The sequence below is a fragment of the Erinaceus europaeus genome, chromosome 4 (genome assembly GCF_950295315.1).
Source record: "Erinaceus europaeus chromosome 4, mEriEur2.1, whole genome shotgun sequence".
Taxonomy (NCBI): domain Eukaryota; kingdom Metazoa; phylum Chordata; class Mammalia; order Eulipotyphla; family Erinaceidae; genus Erinaceus; species Erinaceus europaeus.
In genome coordinates, this window is record NC_080165.1 from 23,261,662 (window position 1) to 23,289,440 (window position 27,779).

The window sequence follows — 27,779 nt, forward strand, 5'->3', positions numbered from 1 at the left end:
ATAGGAATGATGTTAGGGATAAATGCAGCAATATGAATGAACCTCAAAATCATTATACTGTTAGAAAGGAGTCAAAAACAAAAGAAAATCTAGTATATGCTTCCACTTATATGAATTTCAAGAACAAATTAGCTACAAAAACTAATTTATATGATGAAAGAACCAGTATAGTTATCTCTAGAGAGGAAGGAGGATCGACTAGAAAGAGATTTGATAAAGGAGTTTGCTGGGATGGTAGAATTGTTACTTTAATACAGGTAAGGTTGTACTTATAGAAATTCATCAGAATGCACACTTACACATTTATTTATAGTATGTAAACTATATTTCAATAAAGCAGTCACCATGAAAAATCTACTTAAAGTAACCAGCAATAAAGAAATGGGAATTTTAACATTAATTCCCCAATTAAAAAAAATCAGAAAAGAAAAAAAAAAAAGACAGCTGCTTAAAAAAAAAAAGAAATGGGAATTTTGACTATTAAAGTTTTTAAGTCTGACAATTATACTTTAATTCTCCTAAAATGAAATTTAAGGGATATAAATTTGTCAGAAGTTTAAAAGCACTATGGAATCAATCATCTAATCATTAAATATCTCCTGAGTAATCCTACTTCCAGACAATAGAATAAGCACAATTCTTTTCTTTAAAAACATACAGTATTGCTTGGAAGTAATAAAAAAAATGTAGGTGTGACTAAGAAAGGAAGAGAAAGCAGAATCATAGAAAAATGGGCAAAAAACATGGATATGTATGAACACAGATAGTTATAGCAGTAATAGTCAACCCGTATCTGGGATCTTGGGAGAACTACTGCAATTTTCAGTGGAAGGGATAGGGACATGGAACTATGGTGGTGGAAAGGTAGGGAATTATATATACCCTGGATGTCTTATAGTTTTGTAAGTCAATATTAAATCACTAATAAAAAAGAATATATATATATATATAATGTTGGGTCAGGGAGATTACATAATTGTCATACAAAAGACTTTCATACAAGAGACTCCAAGGCCCCAGGTTCAACCCTAGAACAACCATAAGTCAGCGCTCTGCTTTGAAAATAAACAATACAGTTTTTCAAGGAATATAGATATAAACACGAGAATGTTCTGACAGAATCAGAACTTTTAAGTTTAGAACATTTCACCTGAAAATTGTCTGAAGGTTAAAGTAAGACATACTAAGAACACTCCTTGAAAAAGTTAAAATAACTATTGGAAAATAAGTTCTGTTTTCCAATTTTTCTGGCTCATTTCCCTAACTCCCCTACCCATCATATTATTATTATTAGTTATTGAGCATGTACTATATGATAGTCACTTTGACATGTTGGTGATAGAACATAAAAAAGACAGAGAAACAGAAGTGTCTCAGGGTGGGTGGTAGCACACCCCATAGAGCACCTATGTTACTGTAAGAAAGGATACAGGTTCAAACTCTTTGTAACCCCAGCAAAGAGAAGCTTTAAGAATGCTAAACAGTGCTGCAGGTATCTTTCTTTCCCCTCTCTATCCTACTCCCTCTCCATTTCTCTCTGGGGCGGTGGGGGCGGGGAAGAGGAGGAAAAAATGGCTGCCTGGAACACTGGGTTCATCATGCAGGTACCAAGCCCCAGTGATAGCTCTAGTGGCAATAAAAATTCTGACCTCATGAAACTCAGATTCTAGTAAGAATATATAGACAGTGGTCCGGGAGGTGGCTCAGTGGCTAAGGCTTTGGACTCTCAAGCATGAGGTCCCAAGTTCAATCCCCGGCAGCACATGTACCAAAGTGATATCTGATTCTTTCTCTCTCTCCTATCATTGCTCATGAATAAATAAATATTATTAAGAAAGAATATATAGACAACAAGACAATAAGATAAGAAATATTATGAAAAAATAAGAGAAGGTAACTAAGGACTGTGTGCAAAGAGTTGATGGGGTCGCTTACTGTTATAAATAAATCAGATTACGCCTCACTAATAAGACACCTTCTAAATAGAGATCTATCTATAGAATATAAGAATATGCAGGTTTCAGGGGGACAAGCATTCCAGGCAAAAGGGAATTAAATATAAAAAATGACCAATAAAAAAGTCCTGCTTTAATATCTTTGTCTCTTCTTGATAACATGCATTTAAAACAGGAAAGCGGATCCAGCTAGTTTGCTTAGATGATAACAAGTTCTTTCATTAATTTCTCAGTATAGTCTTCATCTTTTTTTTCTTCTCTGATCCAACACATTCATCTTATTCAGTGGTACATTTCTCTTGAATGTGATTTTTTATGACTTTCATCTGAAAGAAATCACTCACTGTCTACTATGCACTTCTTCTTCTTCTAGCGTTTGCCCTTCTTCCGTAGCCAGTCAACAGCGTCAGGTTGAAAGTTGTCAGGAGCTGCTTGTTGCTGGCTTTGAAAGTGACTGGGATCCATGTGGATTCAGTTGTCTAGGAAGGATCGTCAGTTTCCCCAATGAATGGGAACTCATGGATGCACTATGCACTAAGACTTGGTAGTAAAAAAGACTATTAACATATAGTATATATAGAATCTAGTTAAGTATATAGGTATTGATGCTGATATCAAGATAGATATACTGACAAAACAACAGTGATATTATGAATGAAGTGTTGCAATGTTGCAGTAATTAATTCTGCCTGCTTAGGAATAAATAAAAATGGCCCGGGTGGTGGCACACCTGGTTGAGCGCACGTTACAGTGAACAAGGACCTACGTTCGAGCCCCTAGTCAAACCTAGGGGAAACCAGGGGGAAAGCTTCACAAGTGGTGAAGCAGGGCTTCAGGTAGGTCTCTGTCTCTCTCTCTCTATCTTCCCCTTCCTTCTCGATTTCTGGCTGTCTCTATCCAATAAATAAAGAAAATTTTAAAAAAGGAATAAACACAATATAAAAGAAAAGGTCTCTGAAAAATGCTCTAGTTAAAAAAAGGAGGGGGGGCTGGTTGGTGGTACACCTGATTAAGTGCACATAGGCAAGGGCCCACACAAGGATCCAGGTTAGAGCCCCTGATCCACACCTGCAGGTAGAAGGCTTCAGGAGTGGTAAAGCAGGTCTGCAGGTTTCTTCCTCTCTCCCTCTATATCTCTCCCTTCTCTCAATTTCTCTCTGTTCTATCCAATTTTTAAAAAAGCATGGCAGCCAGGAGCAATGGATTTGTAGTGCTGGCATCAAGCCCCAGAGATAAACCTGGACGGGGAAAAAAGATAGATGATAGATAGATAGATAGATAGATAAAAAAGAGTAGGGAAGTAAGAGTAGAAAGATATTTTGAGAACATGATAAGGGTGTCCTGACAGTAACCTGAAAGTCAGCGATTTCCAAATCATTTTGATGTATGCTTTATGGATATTAAGATTTTGTGTATGTATTTACTTCAATGCATACCATTTATGAGCATATCAATCAAATTATATCAAAATCTACTAGGCTAATATGTTTTTGTGTTTATTAGGAAATAAACACAAAAGAAATTATAGGCATTCAAAATGAAAAGGAAGAAGTAAAACTATATCTGCAGATGACACAATCTTGTATATGGGAAATCCTAAGTAATCTACCAGGGAAGCTAATGGCAACCTAGTGTCAAGAAGTTTCTCCTCCAGAAAACAAGTATTACAACAAAGGATCTCAAGTAATTTCATCAGAGCACAGGTAGAATACAACCAACCAAAGAAAAATAAAAGAAAACAGGCTTCATCAAATTTAAATAAAGTAAACAGACAAACCATAGATAGGAGAAACATATCTGCAAATCGTCCATCTCATTAGGCCCTTATGCCCAGAATATGCAAAGAAGTCTTAAAATTTAACAATAAAAAAGCAAATAACAAAATGAATACATACTTTAAATAAGTACTTCTACAAAGAAGATATATAAATAAGCAACAAGGACATGAAAAGATACCCAGCATCTTTAGATTCCAGGTATCTGTAAATCAAAGTCACAGAAATGCCTCTTCATATTCAGTAGGACAGTTACAATCCAAAGGATGGATTGTACAAGTGGATCAACAAGTGTTTATGATGAATCAAAAAATGTTGATGAAGAAAATATAAATACTGCTATATTGCTGGTGAGAATGTGACATAGTGCGGCTACAAAATTTAGTAGTGCCTCAAATAGCTAAACATTAAATTACCATGAAATCTAGGAATTCCAAACCTAACTAAAGAAGTAAAAGACTTGTATACTGAAAACTATGAGTTGCTACTCAAGGAAACAGAAAATGATACAAAGAAATGGAAAGATATCCCATGCTCATGAATTGGAAGAATTAATATCATCAAAATGAATATTCTATCCAGAGCCATATACAAATTTAATGCAATACTCATCAAAGTCCCACCAAGTTTCTTTAAGAGAATAGGACAAAAATTACAATCAATTATCTGGAACCAGAAAACATCATCGCCAGAACAATCTCAAGAAAAAGAAACAGAAATGGAGGCATAACACTCCCAGGTCTCAAACTATATTATAAGGCCATCATAATCAAAACAGCCTGGTACTGGAATAAAAATAGATATAGAGACCAGTGGAACAGAACTGGAAGCCCAAAAACCAACCCTCATACCTATGGACATCTAATTTTTTATAAGGGGGCCCAAACTATTAAATGGAGGAAGGAGGGTTTCTTCAATAAATGATGTTGGGAAAATTGGGTTGAAACAGGTAGAAGAATGAAGCCAATCACTATATTTCACCAAACACAAAAGTAAACTCCAAGAAAAACAAGTATCTGGATGTTAGAACAGAAACTATCAAATACTTAAGAGGAAAACATTGGTGGAACACTTTCCCATCTAAATCTCAAGGGTATTGTTGATGATACACAGACACAATTGCAAGGAAGGCTAAAACAAAAATAAACCAATGGAACTACATCAAATTGAAAAGCTTCTGCACAGCAAAAGAAACCATCACCCAAAGAGACTCCTTACAGAATGGGAGAAAATCTTTACATGCCATACATCTGACAAAAGGCTAATACCAAAATATACAAAGCTCACCAAAGTTAGGAACAAAAAAGTAAATGACCCGATTTAAAAGTGAGAAGAGGATATGAACAGAATATTTACTGCAGAAGAAGTACAAAAGGCCAACAGACATACGAAAGATTTCTCCAAGTCATTGATGGTCAGAGAAATGCAAATAAAGACAATAATGAGATACCACCTCAACCCTGTGAGAATGTCATACATCAGAAACCAAAGCAACAACAAATGCTGCAGAGGTTGTGGGGACAAATGAGTCCTCCTACACTGCTGGTGGGAATGTAAATTGCTCTCACCCCTGTGGAGAGCAGTCTGGAAAACCCTCACAAGGCTAGAAGTGGACCTTCCTTATGACCCAGTAATTCCTCTCCTAGAGGTATATACTAAGGAGTCAAACACACTCATCCAAAAAGATATGTGTATTCTTGGGTTCATAACAACACAATTCATAATAACCAAAACCTGTAAACAACCCAGTTGTCCAACAAGAGATGAGTGGCTGAGAAAGCTGTGGTATGTATATAATATTCACAATGGAATATTACTCAGCTATTAAGAATAATCAGTTCACCTTCTTCAACCCATCTTGGATGGTGCTCAAAGGAATTATGTTAAGTGAAATAAGCCAGAAAGAGAAAGATGAGTATGGGATAATTCCACTCATTAACATAACCTTAGAAAGAAGAACAGAAAAAGAAATACAAAGCAGAATTTGACTGAGTTTGGAATACTGCACCAAAGTAAAAAACTTGGGGGGCTTTTCAGCTCCACTGTAGAGGGATGGGATAGGGACACAGACCTTTGGTAGTGGTAATGGTATTAATATATACTCCTATTAACTTACAGTCTTATAAATCACTAATCAAAATGAGAGGAGAAAATAGACTGAATGTGTTCGGCTTTTTAATGCATAGCACAGACTTCAGTTCTGAGTATATATTCTTTTAATCAAAGCACTTAAGTTTTCAAATTAGCAAACTGACTGAATTTTTAACACTGGGCTTAAATTGTTAATGCATTTATAATAATGACTTTTTAAAAAATATTTTATCATTTATAATCTTAGACCAGGGAGACCAGAAGCAACCAGTCTTGTCAGTGTATAAGATACAGTTATTTGTAAATAGCATTAAATGACATAAATCATGGTAAGGTCTTGTACGGTACAGAAAGTCCTAACCATGCGATTTTCAAAGCAAACTAAATTCCCAAATAACTTGGTTATGATAATAATTACCTACTGCCTTCTTAAACTCCAAGACAGCAAGGAACCTTCCTCATTGTCTATAAAAACCCCATATTTCTCCCAGTCCTGGAACCTCTGGGGCTTTGCTCATTTTCCTTCATGTTTCTTTTGATCCATACCATTTGATACTGCATCTGCTGATCTCCACCAAAATCAGTGCAACCCAGTGCCACCTTGACATTTTTCATTTCAGACTATGTTCAGGGGCATTAGGCCTGTGATGCCAACCTTTCAGCTCCAACACTATGCCACCAAGTTGCAGATGCTACCATGATGCCAACCTGACTTCCCTGTGTAGACGTCACCAATGTGTCCTGGAACCCCACCTCCCCAGAGCCCTACCCCACTATGGAAAGACAGAAATAGGCTGGGGGTATGGATCCACCTGTCAACACCCATGTCCAGCAGAGAAGCAATTACAGAAGCCAGACCTCCCATCTTCTGCACCCCATAAAGATCTATGGTCCATATTCCCAGAGGATAAAGAATAGGGAAGCTTCTAATGGAGGGGATGGGATATGGAACTGGTAGTGGAAATTGTATGGAATCGTACACCTCTTATCCCACTATCATTATTAAATCACTAATAAAAAAAAATCTAGCAATTCCAGTCCTAAAACTGTATGTACACAGGAACTGACTTTAACTGATACTTACACATCAAAGTTCACTGTGGTATTATTTACAATAGTTAAAAGACAAAAACAGGGGGCCAGACGGTGGGACACCTGGTTAAGCGCTCACATTACAGTGCACAAGGACCCAGGTTCAAGTCCCTGGCCCTCACCTGCAGGGGGAAAGCTTTGCGAGTGGCGAAGCAGGGCTGATGGTGTCTCTCTGTATCTCTACTTCTCTGTTTCTATCTAATAATAAATAAAATAAAAAAATTTTAAAAAAGATAAAAACAATCCTAGAATCTATCAATAGATAAACAAAAATACGGTATGTAGATACAGTAGAATATTATTCACTTCTAAAAGGAATGGAGTTCTGGCACATTCTTTAACATAGCTGAATCTCTAAAACATTATGATAAGTGAAATAAGATACAAAAGAATAAATATTACATCATTCTACTTATATGAGGAACTGAGAATAGGCAAATTTATAGAGGCAGAAACTAATTTATTTATTTATTTGTATTAAGTGGATTTTTTCCCTTTTGTTGTCCTTGTTGTTTTTCATTGTTGCTGTAGTTATTATTGATGTCATCGTTGTTAGATAGGACAGAGAGAATTGGAGAGAGGAGGGAAAGACAGGAGGAGGTAAAGAAAGATAGACACCTGCAGACCTGCTTCACTGCCTGTAAAGCAACTCCCCTGCAGGTGGGGAGCAAGGGGCTCGAACCAGGATCCTTACGTCGGTCCTTGAGCTTTGCCACCATGTGGGCTTAACCCACTGCACTACCACCCGACTCCCCAGAAACTAATTTAGAAGACACGACAGTGATTGCTTAAAGGTTACAGAATTTCTGTCTGAGGCAAAGAAAAAAAATTTAAAAACAGGCAGTCACAATGTTTGTGTAACACTGTGAATGCAATCAATGCCACTGAAATGGAAAATTTTATGTTTCAGAAAAACACAAGAATATATAAAGTTTTATAATTATTTTACCTCACTTTCTAAACATTAATTATAAATTTTACTTCACTTTTGGGAGTCGGGTGGTAACGCAGCTGGTTAAGTGCACATGGCTCAAAGCACAAGAACCGGCATAAGGATCCCGGTTGGTGCCCCTGGCTCCCCACCTGCAGGGGAGTTGCTTCACAGGCGGTGAAGCAGGTCTGCAAGTGTCTGTCTTTCTCTCCTGCCTTTCTGTCTTCCCCTCCTCTCTCCATTTCTCTCTGTCCTATCTAACAACGACGACATCAACAACAATAATAACTACAACAATGAAAAACAACAAGGGCAACAAAAAGGGAAAATAAATAAATATAAAAAGGTAAAAAAATATTAGTAAAAACTAATAAAAATTGTTAGTAATAAAATTATTAATAAAAATTTAAATTAATAATAAAAATTATTAGTAAAAACTAGTAAAAAAATTTTACTTCACTTTTAAGAGTTATAATATGCCAAAACTCAGTAAGATTATATACTTTACATGGTGAATTATATAGCGTGTGAATCATACCTCAATCAAGCTTTTCTTCAAAAAGTGAAGAGGGAGAAAGTGAGCTATTCCAAGATATAAAAAGACATGCTGAATCTCAAATGCATACTGCTAAGTCAAAGAAACCAGTGTGAATAAGTTACATACTGCTTGGTTCCAATTACATGACATTCTGAAAAAAGTAAAAGTATTAAGACAATAAAAAGGCTGGTGGTTGCCAAAGTTTCAGGAGGGAGGGGAAAAACGAGTAGTTAGAGCACATGGCATTTTCATATCTACAGTATGATATTGGAAGGTGGATACATGACAGTATGCATTCCTCAAAACCCATGGAACAGTAGAATACAAAGAGTGAACCTAAATGTAAAACAACTTTAGTTCATAATAATGAACCAATATTGGTTCAACTGTAACAAATGTGATACACTAATGCAAGATGTTAACAGGGAAAATTATGTGGGTGAAGAAGGGTATGTGTGAACTCCACTTTTTCTGCATCTTTCTGTAAACCAAAAACTGCTCTGAAATAGTCTTTTAAAAAGGTACACTTAACACAAAAACTACACTGAATTTGATCCTCTTCTCATGACTCATAAAGCAATGCATTGTAAATACAACTAATAACTTTACTTTAGATGGGGAGGAAGCATTGATTATTTTACCACTGTAGCATATCAGGCACTATTAAATCATCTCAGTTCAGTATTCTACATACCCTTCCCCTGCTTCACCTCCTCCTCCACCATCAGCAAATTATATTATGACCTAAATTTTTGCATTCACATGACTACTTCACCTAGTCTTTGAATATTCTATACTTTTTGGAAATAACTTCCTCCCATTTATGACTAAATTCTGGTCTAATTATAATTATGAATTATAGTGACATTATACCAAATTGCCATGCCTTCTGTTTTATTCACTTTGTTCATTTTCTACGAGGTATCATTTTATCAGGAACCTATATGCATTAGTTTTACACATTCTTTTGAACAAAAATAACTTCTCCAATGTACTAAAGAGTCAACACAAAAGATTAAACTGGAAACTATAATTGTCCCAGAGGAAAGTTAGCTAGTACATTTAAAGAGCAATTTTCTTCCAATTCTTGGTTTAAAATGATCCCCTCCCAAACATCTCATCTTAGGGGCACACACTGTATAAATTTCTTTTGACTGTTACCTTGGTCTTTTCCAGCTTCATCTATGTGTTGAAACTCTTTTAGTGTTTGAAGATTACAGAACCCCTCTCTGCAATGTTGAATGACTTTCTTTGATCCATTCTTGATGAGATAATCCATTAGCGTAAGGGACTTATACACATGCCGCCAGTTCTTCCCATGGTCATTGAGTCTCTGCCATAGCATATTCATAATCTCTGAGAGAGAAATTGTGTTGAAAGTCAGGTCACTGATATCTAACATCAGAGAACTAGAAGGACCCCAAGGGTCATTCGAAGTTGCTTCCCTGACTTTTATTTCAGCATCTGAATAATTTTTCACAAAGTTTTTCACTTGCCTCCTGAATGCCATAGGTAAGACAAGTTTGAAAATGAGATGGAAGATGAGAAAAATTGAATAGGACTTTATGTGCTTGGTTTATAAAACCTTTGAGAGGTCTCTGATCCCAAGTCCTGCTGCTCCCAAACACAAATAATTAATCTCCATATCTTGACAAGGCATCAATATCCTACAGAGAAAAGCACAAAAATGTGTTAAATGTTTCAGACCTTTACAGATGACCAATACAAAACCTAAATGTAGTTTCTAAATCAACCCCTCACTTACATCACCCAGAATAGAGTATAACCTATGAATGTTCCTAGGACCAGTATGGGAAAAATCTCAGAGAATTATTTACCCTTTATTATTTTCAATATAGGTTATCTTTCTGGTCCTCAAAGTTTCTGCAGAAAAATATCATTCAACTTCTTTGACCAGAAAGATAATCAACATTACATTAAAAATGAGGTTACTTTAAGAAAATGGAATTTGGGGTTGGCAAAATAACTCACTTGGATAGTGCATTGCTTTGTCATGTGAGTAACCCAGGTTCAAGCCCGGCTCCCACTGCACTGGAGGAAGCTTCTGTGCTGTGGTTTCCATCTTTCTCTCTGTTTCCCTCTCTATCTTTTTGTTTCTATTTGAAAAAGTCAATCTAGAGTTGTGAAGTCCCAGAATTGCCCCCCCCCCCCGCCAAAAAATCTGAGAAAAAAAGGAACTTGTGCTGTGAATCTGTTTAAGATATGCTATGGGGGGCAAGAGGGGTGGAGCCAAGATGGCGACTTGGAAGCAGCAGCTGGCATGCACTCCAACAAGCAGCAGCTTGCGACCTGGGATTCTCTGGATAGGGTAGGATGCTGGGCCGTCAGTAAGACGGTAAACAAGGGGTTATCAGGGTGACACCAAGGAGGAGTTCTATAGCCCACTCTTGGGTTGGCAAACAGAGGCCAGGGGGACAAAGAAAGGAAAATCTTTTGAATTATTTCTGAGATCACCCCTCCCCGCCACCCCAGAACTAGCTGGACAGCTGCTCCTAGCAGGCTTCCCACTGAGCTATTTTCTTTACCAAGATTTCTAGCTCACCAGGAGTGTCACTCCAAGCCTTTTCCTTTTTGTTTCCCTTCTCTTTTTTTTTTTTTTAAGTGGCTGGAGCTCTATTTGAGTAACAAAATACCTGACCAATCAGAGCCTTATCACTGCCTGGGAAAGACTACCTGTAGATTTTTTTTGCTTTGGATACTTCTTACAATTGGCTGTCTTTGTTCGGGCTGCCTGCAGCCAATCCAGAGCAGTCCAAGCTGCAGACTGACTATTAGGGTTTTTTACTAATTTTATTTTATTATTACAATTATTATATACACGTCTCCCTTTTCCCTCCTCCTTCTTCAGGTTGACCAAAATTAACTGTTGTTGTTTTTTCCATTGCTAGGTGACTAGGTGTCCTATCCATTATGAGAGGAACTTGTTTCTCTCTACCTCTTCCCTCCATTCTTCTTTTTCCCTCCTCCTAGCTAATTAAAAAAACAAAAAACAAATAAACTTCCCTTTCAATGCTCTTTGTTTTTTTTCTCCTCTTTTCTTCCTTCCTCCTTCTGCTTTCTGAACTCACTGATGCTCGTTTGTGAAATATTTGGGGGAAGAAATCTGACTCAGAGTGGACTGTGTGTGTGTGTATGTGTGCATCTTCTCTACTTCCCTTTCTCCTCTTGTTATCCCTAGAATTTATAGTGGATAGGAGATTTGCATAATTATCTATTCTTGCTTCCCCTTTTTTTCCTTTCTTTTTCTTTTTCTTTTGGATTTGGTTGCTATTTTTTCTTGGACTGGAGGTGTTGTTTGGCTAACTGGTATTGGCTAAACTGCATCAATCCTTGCTTCAGTTACCATTGTTGTAATTTCTGAGGTTGGTGACTGCATTTGTCATAAAGGTCTTTAGTATAGGATGGCTTGCACTCAAAACACAACAACTGAAGAATGACAGAACAGAAAAATAAACACCACATTAATTTAAAAAATATGGTTAAATCAAGAGCAAATAAAACTGCTACCACAATGAATCAAGACAGGAACCCAGAAGAAACTCCAAATCAGTCAGAAGTAAGCATAGATAAGAAAAGTATGCAAGCAATAATAAACCTAATAATCACAGAAATGAAGACAATTATGGAGGAAAGGGCTATCAGAATTAGGGAAACAACAGATGAGACCCTCAAGGAAAATACAAGCTACCTTGAGGTAATTAGAGAACTGAAAGCTGAAATAGCTGAACTAAAAGGCCAATTAGCAGAACAAACTAATACTATAACTGAACTGAAGAAAGAAGCTGAGGGAAGGGAAAGCAGGCTAATAGAAGCAGAAAACAGAATTAGACAGAGGATGAGCTACATAAAACTAAGAAAGAGGTTAAAGAGCTACAAAAGAGATTGAGAAACACTGAAAACAACAAAAAGAACATATGGGATGATCTCAAAAGAAGTAACATTCATATAATTGGCCCACAAGAGGAAAGGGAAGTAAACATTGTAGAGGAAATAATAAAAGAAAACTTCCCAGACCTAAACAACAGAAAGGACATTAAGATACAAGAGGCCCAGAGAGTCCCAAACAGAATCAACCCAGACCTGAAGACACCATGATACATCATAGTTACAGTGAAAAGAAGTAAGGATAAAGAAAGGATCCTAAAGGCTACAAGAGAAAAACAAAAATTCACATATAGGGGAAAACCCATAAGATTATCAGCAGACTTCTCCACTCAAACTCTAAATTCCAGAAGAGAATGGCAAGGTATCTGTTGAGCACTGAATGAAAAAGGGTTTCAACCAAGGATAATATATACTGCTAGACATTCATTCAAACTAGATAGAGGGACCAAACCTCAGACATACAACAGTTAAAGGAGGCAACCACCAACAAGCCTGCCCTGAAAGAGGTTCTAAAAGACCTCTTATAAACAAGAACATCACCATAAAACTTGCCATATATCAGAACAAATAAAAAATTGTTGAATAATGGTACTTCAATACCTTAAGTCCATAATATCAATAAATGTCAATGGCTTAAATTCACCCACTGAAAGGCACAGAGTGGGAGAATGAGTCAGAAAACATAACCCAACCATATGCTGCTTGCAAGAATCCTACCTGACCCAAGAAGACAAACACAGACTTAAAGTGAAAGGATGGAAAACTATCATACAGGCTAATGGACCACAAAAAAAGGCAGGAACAGCCATTCTCATCTCTGACACAATAGACTTTAAATTAAATAAAGTAATAAAAGAAAGGCAAGGCCATTACATAATGACTAGAGGATCAACCAACCATGAAGATTTAACAATTATTAACATCTCTGTACCCAATGAGGGATCATCTAAATCAAACACCTACTGAAAGAACTACAAAAATGCATCACTAGTAATACAATAATAGTGGGAGACTTTAACACGCCACTTTCACACTTAGACAGATCAACAAAACAGAGATTCAACAAAGAAACAATAGAATTAAATTAAGAGATGGACAGACTAGACCTCCTGGACATTTTCAGAATTCCCCAAAAACTGGAATACATATTCTTTTCAAATCCACACAGCACATCCTCAAGAATAGACCACGTTAGGCTAAAAAGACAGTATCAACAAATTCAAGAGCATTGAAATCATCCCAAGTATCTTCTTAGACCACAGCTAACATTCAACAAAAAAACAGAAAATTACTAAAAGTCACAGAATTTGGAACCTCAACAACATACTGCTTAAGAACCACTGGGTCAGAGAGACACTCAAGCAGGAAATTCAAATGTTCCTGGAAACAAATGAAAATGAAGACACAAGCTATCAAAATATTTGGGACACAGCTAAAGCAGTACTGATAGGGAAACTCATAGTCATACAATCACATATTAGAGAACAAGAAAAAGCTCAAATAAACGACCTTACTGCATGCCTTAAGGACTTAGAGGAACAAAGGAACCCTAAAGCAACCAGAAGGACAGAAGTCACTAAAATTAGAGCAGAAATAAACAACATCAAAAATAAGAGAACCATACAAAAGATCGATGAAGCCAAATGTTGGTTCTTTGAAAAATTAAACAAGATTGACAAACCCCTAGCTAGACTCACTAAAAACAAAAGGGAGAACACTCAAATTAATAGAATCATAAATGATAGAAGAGATATCACAACTGACACCACAGAATCCAGAAAATCATGTGAAATTTCTACGAAGAACTATATGCCACCAAGCTAGAGAATTTGGAAGAAATGGAAGAATTCCTAGAAACATATGTCCTTCCAAAACTGAACCAAGAAGAACTACAAAACCTAAACGCACCAATCACAGACAAAGAAATCAAAACAATTATTAAGAATCTTGCCAACAACAAAAGTCCTGGACCAGATGGCTTCACAAACGAATTCTACAAAACCTTCAGGAAAAAGTTAATACTTATACTTCTAAAGCTCTTCCACAAGATTGAAGAAACAGGAACACTCCCTTCCACCTTCTATGAAGCCAGCATCACCCTGATACCAAAATCAGATAGGGACAAAACAAAAAATAAAAACTAAATACCAATATCTCTGATGAACATAGATGCCAAAATATTAAACAAGATCCTGGCCAACCGGATGCAGCAGTATATCAAAAAGATTGTTCATCATAACCAAGTGGGATTTATCCCAGGAATGGAAGGCTGGTTCAACATATGTAAGTCAATTAATGTCATTCACTACATCAATAAAAGCAAAACCAAAAACCACATGATTATCTCAATAGATGCAGAGAAAGCCTTTGACAAAATCCAATACCCATTCATGCTCAAAACACTACAAAAAATGGGAATAGATAGGAAATTCCTCAAGATAGTGGAATCCATATGTAGCAAACCTATAGCCAACATCATACTCAATGGACAGAAGCTGAAAGCATTCCCCCCTCAGATTGGGGACTAGACAGGGCTAACCATTATCACTATTACTCTTCAACACAGTATTGGAAGTTCTTGTCATAGCAATCATGCAAGAGAAAGTCATAAAAAAAATACAGATTGGAAGGGAAGAAGTCAAGCTCTCACTATTTGCAGATGATATGATAGCATACATAGAAAAGCCTGACATATCCAGCAGAAAACTACTGGAAGTTATTAGGCAATATAGCAAGATGTCAGGCTACAAAATCAATGTACAAAAATCAGTGGTATTTCTTGATGCAAACACTAAATCTGAAGAAGAAGCAATCACTCGCATTCACTGTTGCAGCAAAATCAATAAAATACCTAGGAATAAACCTGACAAAAGAAGTGAAAGACTTGTATACTGAAAACTATGAGTCACTATTCAAGGAAATTGACAATGATACCAAGAAATGGAAAGACATCCCATGCTCATGGATTGGAAGAATCAATATCATCAAAATGAATATTCTCCTAAGAGCCATATACAAATTTAACGCAATACCATCAAAGTTCCACCAAGCTTCTTTAAGAGAATAGAACAAAAACTACAATCATTTATCTGGAACCAGAAAACACCTAGAATTGCCAAAACAATCTTGAGGAAAAGAAACAGAAATGAAGGCATCACACTCCCAGATCACAAACTATATTACAAGGCCATCATCATCAAAACAGCCTGGTACTGGAACAAAAATAGGCACACAGACCAGTGGAACAGAATTGAAAGCCCAGAACTAAACCCCCACAGTTATGGACATCTAATCTTTGATAAGGGGGCCCAAAGTATTAAATGGAGAAAGGAAGGTCTCTTCAATAAATGGTGCTGGGAAAACTGGGTTGAAACATACAAAGAATGAAACTGAACCACTTTATCTCACCAGAAATAAACATCAAGTCCAAATGGATCAAGGATCTGGATGTTAGACCAGAAACTATCAAATACTTAGAGGAAAACATTGGTGGAACACTTTCCCACCTAAACCTCAAGGACATCTTTGATGATACAAACCCAATTGCAAGGAAGATTAAAGCAGAAACAAATCAATGGGACTACATCAAATTGAAAAGCTTCAGCACAGCCAAAGAAACTATCACACTCAATGCAACGAGTGTCACCCCAGCATGCTTCACTTCAGACTGTGTCCAGAGACTTCAGGTGTGGAATGACAACCCCTCAGCTTCATCACTCAGGTGAGACCTTTCCTTTCATAGTATTTTCTAATTCCATTCCAGGTGGTCCACTCTCCAATAAAGTCCCCAAACCTAGATATAGACCAGGTCCCCTGAGATAGAGCATATGTTCACATGTGTCCATAAACCAGGGCAAAATATATACCTGAAAGCAGAAGTACACAAGAGTCTGCAGTGAGTACCCCCCATCACTTCATCTGCACTATTCCAGCCTTTAGGTCCATGATTGTTCAACAATTTGTTTGGCTTTGTATGTTAACTCTCTTTTCATCCACCAGGCTCTGGATGCCAGCACGATGCCGACCAGACTTCCCTGAACTGATGACCCTACCAATGTGTCCTGGAGCCCCACTTCCCCAGAGACCCACCCTACTAGGGAAAAAGAGAGGCAGACTGGGAGTATGGATGAATCAGTCACCACTCATATTCAGCAGGGAAGCAATTACAGAAGCCAGCCCTTCCACCTTCTACAACCCACAAACGACCCTGGGCCCATACTCCCAGAGGGATGGAGAATGGGAAAACTATCAAGGGAGGGGATGGGATATGGAGATCGGGTAGTGGGAATTGTGTGGAGTTGTACCTCTCCTATCCTACGGTTTTATTAATGTCTCCTTTCTTAAATTAAAAAAAATATATATGTAAATAAATAAATAAAAAGAAACTATCACACAAATAAGGAGACCCCTCACAGAATGGGAGATCTTCACATTCCATACATCAGACAAAAGACTAATAACCAAAATATACAAAGAGCTCAGCAAACTTGGCAACAAAAAAGCAAAATTGGCAGAGGATATGAACAGAACATTCACTACAGAAGAGATCCAAAAGGCTAACAAACACATGAAAAATTGTTCCAGGTCACTGATAGAGAAATGCAAATAAAGACAACAATGAGATACCATCTCACCCCTGTGAAAATGGCATACATCAAAATGGAGAACAGCAAAAAATGCTGGAGAAGCTGTGGGGACAGAGGAACACTTCTGCACTGTTGGTGGGAATGTAAATGGGTCCAACCTTTGTGGAGAGCAGTCTGGAGAACTCTCACAAAGCTAGACATGGACCTTCATATAACCCAGTAATTCCTCTCCTAGGGATATACCTCAAGGACTCCATTGTTGGCACTCCTGTGAGGTGAAGTCCAATAGGAAGGCAAATTGACTGGTTCTCCCTCACTCGCTCAAGAGATGACGCGAAATAGAGACAAGAGAAACTGGGAAGAATGGAGGCACTCTCAACTCTCAATTTATTCAGGGGTGGGCTTGGATATATAGAAAGTTAAACAAAGAATATTTTTCAAATACGTCAGAAATTACAGGTTTCTTAAAGGTCAGCTTGCCCCTATGGTAGGGGGCTGGTATGACAGGAATTGATGAGATACATAAAGGTCAAGATAATTAATCTCCTGATGCAGGCATTTAATTACCCAGATGCGTTTGAGAGGAGAATAGGGGTTAAACCAGTTAAGGCAAGATACAGAGAAGATAAGCAAATTAAGGATATCAAAGGGCAGTGTTAGGAGTGTGTGATAAAGTGTGTTCTCCTCTGTGATCAGAAGGTGAGGTAAACTTTGAGTAAATGAACCTTAAAGCAGGCAGTCATGTGGCCTGCAGTTAGCAAGGAGAAACTGTGGGATCTCTGTGGGCTCGAGAGGCTAGCAGGCAAGCTTAGTCTGGGAGACTTTTTCCCTCTTGGCTTACCTCTAGGATAAGAGAGACTAACAAGCAGGGTGTCTTTCCAGACCTCCATCCAAGGATGAGAGAGCTCCCTAAGCTCTACCAAGCTATCACATAGTCCCACACTCCATAACACCCAACCCAAAAGATATGTGTACACCTATGTTCATAGCAGCACAATTCGTAATAGCTAAAACCTGGAAGCAACCCAGGTGCCCAACAACAGATGAGTGGCTGAGAAAGCTGTGGTATATATACACAATGGAATACTATGCAGCTATTAAGATCAATGAATCCACCTTCTCTGACCCATCTTGGATGAAGCTAGAAGGAATTATGTTAAGTAAGCTAAGTCAGAAAAATAAAGATGAGTATGGGATGATCCCACTCATAAACAGAAGTTGAGAAAGAATAGCAGAAAGGGAAACTAAAATCAGGATTTGACTAAATTTGGAGTAGGTCACCAAAGTAAAAACTCTGCATTAAGGGTGAGGGTGGATGTTTGGCTTCACAGGGCGGGGGTGGGGGTAGGGGTGGGATGTGAGACAGTCTTTTGATGGTAGGAATGATACACTCCTATTAATTTATAGTCATATAAATCATTATTTAATTAATATGACAGGGAAAAATAGATTGAATGTCTCAAACTTTTTAAAGCACAGACTGAGTCTTCTTAATACATACGCTGAGTCATTGATATGTTGACTCTCTTAAAAGCTTAGACCATGGAGAACAGAAGCAACCAGTGACACAGGTATGCACAAATGTCAATGGACATAAATTATGGTGATGTTGTGTATGATACAGCAAATCTTAACAAAGGGATATTTCAAAGTTAACCCAATTGCCAAATAATGTGATTATAGCAATAACTATCTATTGTCTTCTTAACCCTAAGACAGCAGGAACCTCCCACTTCCTCTACAGAGCCTATATTTCCCCCAGTCCTGGAACCTCTAGGGTGGGGCTCACTTTCCTGCATGCTTCTGTCAATTCACACCAAATGATATTACAACCGCTTCTTCTTCTTTTAGCGTTTGCCCTTCTTCCGTAGCCAGTTAACAGCGTCAGGTTGAGCCTGATGTAAAGTTTCGAGACCTCCTTTGAATCTGGAGAGGTGGCAGTCGTTGACTATGTGGGTCATAGTCTGTCTGTAGACGCAGGGGCAGTTCGGGTCGTCTCTGGCTCCCCAGCGGTGGAACATAGCAGCACACCAGCCATGGCCTGTTCGATAGCGATTGAGAAGGGCCCAATCATAACGTGCTCGGTCAAAGCCGGGTTGACGCTTGCAGGGGTCTGTGATGAGGTGTTTGTTCTTTACCTCAGCTGACTGCCAACTCTGTTTCCAAGAGTCTGGAACAGAGAAGTTCAGTGTAGGCGTAGGAGACCAGATTGGGTGACGAGATGTCAAGCGTTGGACAGGGTGGGCGAAGATATCCGCGTATATTGGCAGGTCCGGTCGAGCGTAGACATGGGAAATGAACTTAGATGATGCCGCATCCCGACGAATATCTGGCGGGGCGATGTTGCTAAGAACTGGCAGCCATGGAACTGGAGTGGAATGGATGGTTCCAGAAATTATCCTCATGGAGGAATATAATTTGGAATTGACCAAGTGGACATGGGGGCTACGGAACCATACTGGGGCACAGTATTCTGCAGTGGAATAGCATAATGCCAGAGATGATGATCGCAGTGTGGAAGCGCTCGCGCCCCATGAGGAGCTGGCCAGTCTTGCAGTGATGTTATTCCTCGTGCCCACCTTTGCTGCAGTTTTTATGAGATGTTCGTGAAATGACAGAGTGCGATCGAGAGTAACGCCAAGATAGACTGGCTGGGCTTCATGCCGGATTCTTGTATCGTCAAGTTGCACATTAAGCTCACGCGAGGCCGAGGCATGGTGTAGATGGAAAACAGATGATACCGTTTTTGCAGTGCTAGGGATTAGTCGCCATTTTTTACAGTAATCAGATATCAGAGACATGTCTTTCGTGAGTGTTTCCTCGAGGATGTCGAACTTGGATGCCTGAGTTGCACAGCAGATGTCATCGGCGTAGATGAACTTCCTTGAAGAAGTTTCTGGGAGGTCACTGATGTAGATATTAAATAGCGTAGGAGCCAGAACAGAGCCCTGGGGGAGGCCGCTTGAGACAAGTCTCCATCTGCTAGACTTGTCACCCAGATGCACCCGGAATCTTCTGTTTTGGAGAAGAAACGATATAGTGTTGGCCACCCATGGAGGCAGGCATCTTGAGATCTTGACTAGGAGACCACAGTGCCAGACCGTGTCATAGGCTGCTGTGAGATCAACAAAGACAGCACTCGTCTTTAAATTCTTCTGGAATCCATTTTCAATGTAAGTTGAGAGGGCCAGGGCTTGTTCGCAGGTAGAAACCAGCTTGGGCGGGTGATAGGAATTTCTCTCTAAGAGGAGAAATACGTGACAGAAGCAGTCTCTCAAGGAGTTTGTAACACACGGAGAGGAGAGAAATTGGTCTATAGCTGGCGGCCAGTGTTGGGTCTTTCTTTGGTTTCAAAACTGCTATTATCTTTGCACGACGCCAAATTTTGGGCATAGATTCGGATTCCAAGATATGGGACAGGAATGTAGTGAGCCACTTCTTTACAACCGCTGATCCCAACCTAATCAATGCAATGAGTACCACCTCAGCATGCTTCACTTCAGACTGTGTCCAGAGACGTCAGGCATGGGATGTCAACCCTTCACCCTCATTACCGGGGTGAAACCTTTCCTTTCATAGCATTCTCTAATTCCATTCCATGTGGTTCACTTCCTAACAAAGTCCCAAAACCTAGATATAAACCAGGTCCCATGAGATAGAATATATGTTCACATGTATCCATAAATTAGGGCAAAATACATATCTGAAAGCAAAAGTACACAATAGTCTGTAGTGAGTCAGTATTGTTATGCCCAGAAGTTTGAGTCCCAATCTCACACAAAGAAGACCAGAATCACATGCAACAGCAAGAGCCTTTATTTGCAAGCTTAAGCTTGGGCTGCCAACACCCTTCCACGCAAGGGGAAAGTCTTCGACCCCGATCATTTCTCATCCCACCTTTTTATAGTTATCACAGGGTGGGTACAAGTGGAAATATTTACACAGAACAAGGAACAGTTGGTTTCGGGTTAATAGTTGTTCTCAATATTCGGGGCTTTTCTCTAACCTCACATTCCCCCCTTATCTTTTTGTAACTTCTAGGGCCTAATCTTGGGCCAACCTCTGTTTCTGACTACTGTCCCGGTATCAATAGGGCATGAGGAGCAGTAGTAGCAGGAACGAATATCAGAGTCATGAGCAGAGCAACCGAAGTTTTAGAGGTTCCAGATGCTAGCATGATGCCGACCAGACTTCCCTGGATAGACAACCCCACCAATGTGTCCTGGAGCTCTGATTCCCCAGAGCCCTGCCCCACTAAGGAAAGAGAGAGACAGGCTGGGTGGGAGTAAGGATCAACCTGTCAACGTCCATGTTCAGTGGGGAAGCAATTACAGAAGCCAGACCTTCCACTTTCTGCATCCCACAATGACCTTGGGTCCATACTCCCAGAGGGTTAAAGAATAGGAAAGCTATCAGGGGAGGGGATGGGATACAGAGTTCTGGTGGTGGGAATTATGTGGAGTTGTACCCCCTCTTATCCTATGGTTTACTTAATGTTTCCTTTTTATTAAAAAAAAAAAAAAAAGGTATGCTATCATGCGGGTCAGGTGGTAGTGCAGTGGGATAAGTACACATGGTGCAAAGCACAAGGACTGGCATAAGGTTCCCGGTTCAAGCCCCCAGCTCAGCACCTGCAGGGTGGTCACTTCACAAGTGGGGAAGCAGGTCTGCAGGTGTCTGTCTTTCTCTCCTCCTCTCTGCCTCCCCTCTTCTCTCGATTTCTCTGTCCTATCCAACAACAGCATCATCAATGACAACAATAATAAAAAACAATAAGGGTAACAAGAGCAACAAAATGGGTAAAAATGGCCTCCAGGAGCAGTGGACTCATGGTGTAGGCACTGAGCCCCTGTGATAACCCTGGAGGCAAAATATATATATATATATATATATATATATATATATATATATATATATATATGCTATCATATATATGTATATATATATGCTATCATATATAAAAATATTATGTCCTTTAAGTAATCAAGATACTGAAAAGTCTTAGAGTAACCAAATGACCTTATGGTGATACTTTGAGACATTAGAATCACCTTTACTTCATTACTAGTATAAAAGGAGCTGCTAACACTTAATAGAAGTAATTGCAGCTCAGTAAACTCCAAAATCTAACTCATAGTACCTTAAATCAAAACTTTAGTCCTACCAAAAATAGTTAGAGGAAAAGGTTCCATTACTTTCTTGAGTTTAGAAAGAAAATGTATGAGTTGAGCATTATAAAATGTCAGAAGTATTTTTCAAATAGTGTATTCTCCTAAAATCTGAATCAGTATGCATCGGTCAGACCTGAAAATAAGTACACACAAGGAGAGATAATGAGTCATTAAAACTTAAAATGGGTATGTAGCCCTCAAACTTCAAATGATGCTTGTGAATAAATTCAGTTTATAAAAACTCATTCTCTTTCTTCTTTTTCATTAAGGTGGATTGGTTAGTTTGCAATTTCCCTAGTAACTCACCACTGATGGCCACTAAGACAGTGTACTAAATTGATTTTAAGCCCTGATGAGCATCCAGGCCCAATGAAGCTTCAATTATCTATAACCAGATTTTGCTAGAGTAACTGCACACATACAAAAGGAAAATGTTAAAATCCATAACAAGGGTGTTATTTTTAGTTTTGTTCTCTTCCTTGACCTTCTCGAGTCCTAGCCCATGCTTGATTAATTTCTGTGTGTGTATTTAAGGAAGATATAAATTTTCAGAAGCATCGTAAATGAACTATTACTTCCTTTAAAACAAATAAAGAGGAGATAATTAACTGTTTTTAAGGACACCTTCAAATAAGCAAGATAAAAAATTTATCATTTTAATTAAGATTTCTCAAAAAGAGACAATCATCAACCCTAGGATGAAAAAGCAAGCTGTGTGATTTTATCGTTTACTGATTTTTCTCTGTTTACACTTCAAGTACAGACATTTTTACCTGTTTCTCTCCTGCAGGGAATACCGAATTTATAATGTGTTTCAATACACTATTAAAATTTTCAATCATGAGGGTTTTCTTTTTCTAGTGTGCTTCTTCCCCCTTCTGCCAAGTTCACTCAATGCACAGATGCACTGTGACATTGGCTAAGAGCAACAAATATTGATCCTCCGCATCATGTCTATTAAAAAATCCTACTAGAATCATAGCTTGCTGGAATTGAGTAGCAATCATTAGAACCCTGTTTGTTTTGTTTTTCTTTAGGTAGCTACCTATCTTTATTTGGGGAGGACAAAATCCTAATTTTTAGATTTCCCTATATTCTCTAACCTGCTTTTTTATTATTAAAAATACTTTTTTAAATGAATCTCATACCCTATAAAAGCATAACAGATTGACTAATAGCCTTCAATCTAGTGGTTTGAAATAAATAAGCTGAAATGAATCTTAAAAAAATAAGTGATCTATACATCATACAAAAATTAAATACATTCCTGACAAAGGAAATAGCTCAGCTGGTAGGGTGCTTAACTTGCAAAAATTAACTATGTACCTAACCACTAGGAAAAATCTGCTATTAAAAATCTGGATAGGTGAATTAGCATCATTTATTATTTTTTTAAATGTTGTCTCTAGGTTTCGCTGTTCCTGGTTGACTTCTGCGGCTAGAGAGATGGGGGGGGGGGGGGACAAAAAGACCACAACACCTGAAAAACCACAGTACCTGAATTTTTGCCAATGTAGTGGGTGCTGGGCTCAAAGCTGGGTCATTCATATGGCAAAGTAGCACACTAAGTGAACTATTGTACCAGTCCTAGCATCATGTACTAATGTATGAAACTTTGTGATATAAACACGGGCTTTAAGATAACTGTTCTGCTATTAGTTATCTATTTGAACTAACAATGAGTACAGTTAATTTCAGTTGCAAATTATATGTTGGTTTGCTATGTTTTTAGGCCCCTTTTTGTGTGTAAATGCTCCAAAAATTCAAGCCATCAAAAAGTAGAAGGAGTGGGAGAGAGAGCTCACTGAGTAGGGCCTTTCCTGGCATCACACAGAAGCTCCATGACACCAGTGGAAGCTTTAGTATTATGGTATCAAGCTAGCTCTCCATCTGTATCTAAATGACAGTGCTGACCTGCAAGTACTTTATACATGTGAAGTCCCAGCTATACAAATATATATATATATATATATGTATATATATATATGTAGAGAGAGAGAGACAAAGAGAGAGAGAGGGATTATTAAAGTGATGTAACAGCAAAGATAAATCAGTAAATTTTCACACCTAAATCTTGGTTGTCCAGCTACCCCAAATCCCAGAATATTTAGAAATGGAGAGAACACTTAAGATAGTTTAATGTCACAAATCTTAGTCACCGTCTCTGAGAGGACTTCACCTAACTTGCTAACTACTTCTGTCTCCCATTCATACTCTTTTCAGAAGGCAGTTTATTTCCTTAATGATAATGATGATCTGTAAATATACATATATATACATATATGTTATTCCCCTGCTCTGGCTTTCTCTGCCTCCAGACTGGAATTCTTTGAACACAAAGACCTGTCTTATTTACCATCAGTGTAATCTTTTTTTTTTTTTTCATCAGTGTAATCTCATTGCCTAAAAGGTACCCTGTACATAAACTTAAGGAACAGGTGTTGAATGAATGACCATTTTCTTCTGTGGGAAAAATTTACACCAATTTTACAACTTTGGGATACAATTATGTCATTTTAAAAAAATGCACACTCTAGCTTATAGTTGTCAGGTAAATTAATACAGTTTATGTAAATACATTCAAATCAATCAACAAATATTTACTGAGTACCTACTATTTATACAGATTTATGGAGGATATAAGGATAATATGATCCTTAAATTAAAAAAAAAAACATTGCTAAGAAAATTTAACCTTTAAATAACTCCAAAATAAACAAATGATGAGGTAGAAAAGATCTTTTAGCTTTCATTTTTAGATTTACCCTCTTCCACGGTACTTAGGCTTCCTCCCAGAACTTTTTTTTTTTTTTAGTCTTTATTTATTGGCTAGAGACAGCCAGAAGTCAAGAGGGAAAGGAGTGGTAGAGAGGGAGAGAGACAGAGAGACACCTGCAGCACTGCTTCACCACTCGCAAAGCTTTCCCCCTACAGGTGGGGACTGGGGGCTCAAACCTGGGTCCTTGCATATTGTAATACATGCGCTCACCCAGGAGAACCACCACCCAGCCCCTCCTCCCATAACTTTATGTGAATCATAAAAGGAAACCAAATCATCAAATATCAATAAACCCATACTATTTTATCAGAATCCTTAATGCCAGAGGAGTTGTGGAATTCAGTCTTTTTTTTTTTTTACATTTGAAGAGAAATGTAAAATCTATACCATACAAAGATGTGAGGTTACCCTAAACAACCACCAAGCACATTGACATGACTACAACAAAAACTTATAAAAATATTTTGAATAAAGATAAATGGTTCAGGTCTTATTACAAAATGAATTATGAGAAAAAAATGTTTTCCCCCCAAAACTTTCTGTATTTCATGAATGAGAATAAGGGATTAAGGAGCTGAAGTAACATTATCCAAAGAATGGCGAAGATATTTACAAGAGAAAGTGTTGGAAAGAGAAACTGTTGGAAAGATATATCTACCATAGGTCTGTAAGGAGCAAGCAGCTCTTGTGTCTGTACAAGTTCTACCTACAAACATGACTTAAAAGGAAATAAGCTCTGGTCAAGATTGTTATGGAAGAATGATTACATACCGGGAGTCAGGCTGTAGCGCAGCGGGTTAAACGCAGGTGGCGCAAAGCACAAGGACCGGCATAAGGATCCCGGTTCAAACCCGGCTCCCCACCTGCAGGGGAATCGCTTCACAGGCGGTGAAGTGGGTCTGCAGGTGTCTATCTTTCTCTCCTCCTCTCTGTCTTCCCCTCCTCTCTCCATTTCTCTCTGTCCTATCCAACAACGACAACAACAATAATAACTACAACAATAAAAACAACAAGGGCAACAAAAGGGAATAAATAAATAAATAAAATAAATATAAAAAAATTTTAAAAAAAGAATGATTACATACTAATTATGGCATTAGGAGGTGCCATTTATTCTGGTAGGAAGGAGACTACAAAAGCCTCATTTTTTAAAGCACCCTTTTGTGTCTTCATTAATTCATTGGACTATAAGTTTTCCAGAATTTACCATGTAGTATGCAGGTTCCATTCTAGACAATGAAGAAATAGTGCACAAGTAACACTTCTTACCCTCTTTGGTAAATACCTACATTAAAAATATATATTTGTTCATTAGAGGGGGGATAGATAACGCTCATGCCTGCACACATGCACCAGAGCATCTCTCTGGTACATGCAATGTCAGGGATCAAACTCAGGACCTTATGTTTGACAGTCCAATGCTTCACCCACTGCACCACCTTCTGGTTCACTGAATGGTCACAAGTATCATTAATTAAGACTTCAGAGACTGAGTTTGAGGTTCTGCTCTGATACTTGCTAATTAAATTTTAACTCGCTGGAGCCTTGATTTCCTTATCTACAGCTTCAATTCCCTCATCTGCAGAATAAAAAAATAATTATCACAGAGACTGGTGATGGCACAGCTGGTTGAGTACACATGTTGCAAGAACAAGGACTCAGATTTGAACCCCCCATCCCCACCTGCAAGGGAAAAGCTTTGCGAGTAGTGAAGCAGTGTGGAGGTGTCTCTCTCATTCCCTTCCCTCTAATTATCTGGCTGTCTCTATCCAATCAATAGCTGAAGATTAAAAAAAAAATTAAATAATTATCACATAGGGAGGCTGTTGAGAGAAAGTAAGATGTTTGGGGAAAAGAACTTATTTATTTATCATTGGATAGACAGAAATAGAAAGAAGAGGAGGTGATAAAGAGAGGGGGGGGGAGACCAACCAACACCTGCAGCCCTGTGTCACCACTCGTGAAGCTTTCCCTGCAGGTGGGGACCTGGGCCTTGAACCTGGGTCCTCACACACTGTAATATATGCGCTTAACCAGGTGCGCCACTGCCTGGCCCTCCAGGAAAATAATTTTAAAATGAAGGTTGGAAGATGGGAAGGAAGGAAGGAAGGAAAGTAGGAAGGAAGGAAAGTAGGAAGGAAGGAAGGAAAGAAGGAAAGGAGGAGAAGGAGGCCGAGGACGAGAAGGAGGAGGAGGACAAGGAGAAGGGGGAGGAGGGAGTAGCGACTTTCCTCAGCATTCATTTCTTCATTCACCCCACAACCACTGCAGAGTGGCCACAGTGTCACAGCACTAGGTGACAGACAAGAACCTGGCCAGGCCCTGCCTTCAGACAGCCCTCGCGATAAACTCCAAGGGGGAAGGCGGCTCTCGGAGAAGCTTCTACTAGGAGGTAGTGATGGCGTCACACTGCAGGAACGAGCGCTCAGACACGCAGCCTGTGAGCGTCGTCAGCACCACCCACCCGCCATTCAGAGGGTGTGGCAAAGAGGTAAGCAGGATAAAGGGCCCTCCAGCTCCTGGTCCTCGCCCCCCGCCCATCTCCCAAAACAAAACTTCTTACCTGAGGGGAAGGTTCAGGTCTTGGGTAGGGCATTTTCCCCGCTCAAATTCAAGCCCCCATTCCCCAGGCCCATCCGCCTCAGCCAAGCTCTTTCTACTTCTAGTTCCGTTTTTTCACTTCCGGTCCCTCACTTCCGGTCTGGCTTAGGACTGGTGCCTCAGGTTCCCAGAGCTGTGTGGTGTTGCGATGGGTTGCGGGTGGGGTTGTTTTAAGATACCTCAACTGCATTACAAATATTAATAAAATTAATTCCATTAAAAAAAGACACCTCAACTGAGGGGCACACCTGCTTAGGTGCTCACATTACAGTGTACAAGGACCCAGGTTCAAGCCCCTGGTCCCCACTTGCAGGCGGAAAGCTTCACAAGTGGTGAAGTAGGGCTGCAGGTGTC

At 38.8% G+C, this 27,779-nt stretch overlaps 1 protein-coding gene across 2 annotated transcripts in view; it reads right to left on the reverse strand.

The window, feature by feature from the left end:
- ENTHD1 (ENTH domain containing 1) overlaps window positions 1–27,469 on the reverse strand; it is a 143,437-nt gene extending 115,968 nt beyond the window's left edge. For both annotated transcript variants that reach the window (XM_060190875.1, XM_007519294.2), the window contains exons 1-2: window positions 27,388–27,469; window positions 9,544–10,049 (exon numbers count right to left, since the gene is read on the reverse strand). In XM_060190875.1, coding sequence (XP_060046858.1) covers window positions 9,544–9,892 — 349 coding nt within the window. In that variant the 5' untranslated portion in view covers window positions 9,893–10,049; window positions 27,388–27,469. The remainder of the gene's footprint in view (window positions 1–9,543; window positions 10,050–27,387) is intronic.
- Between the last annotated feature and the right edge of the window lie 310 nt (window positions 27,470–27,779).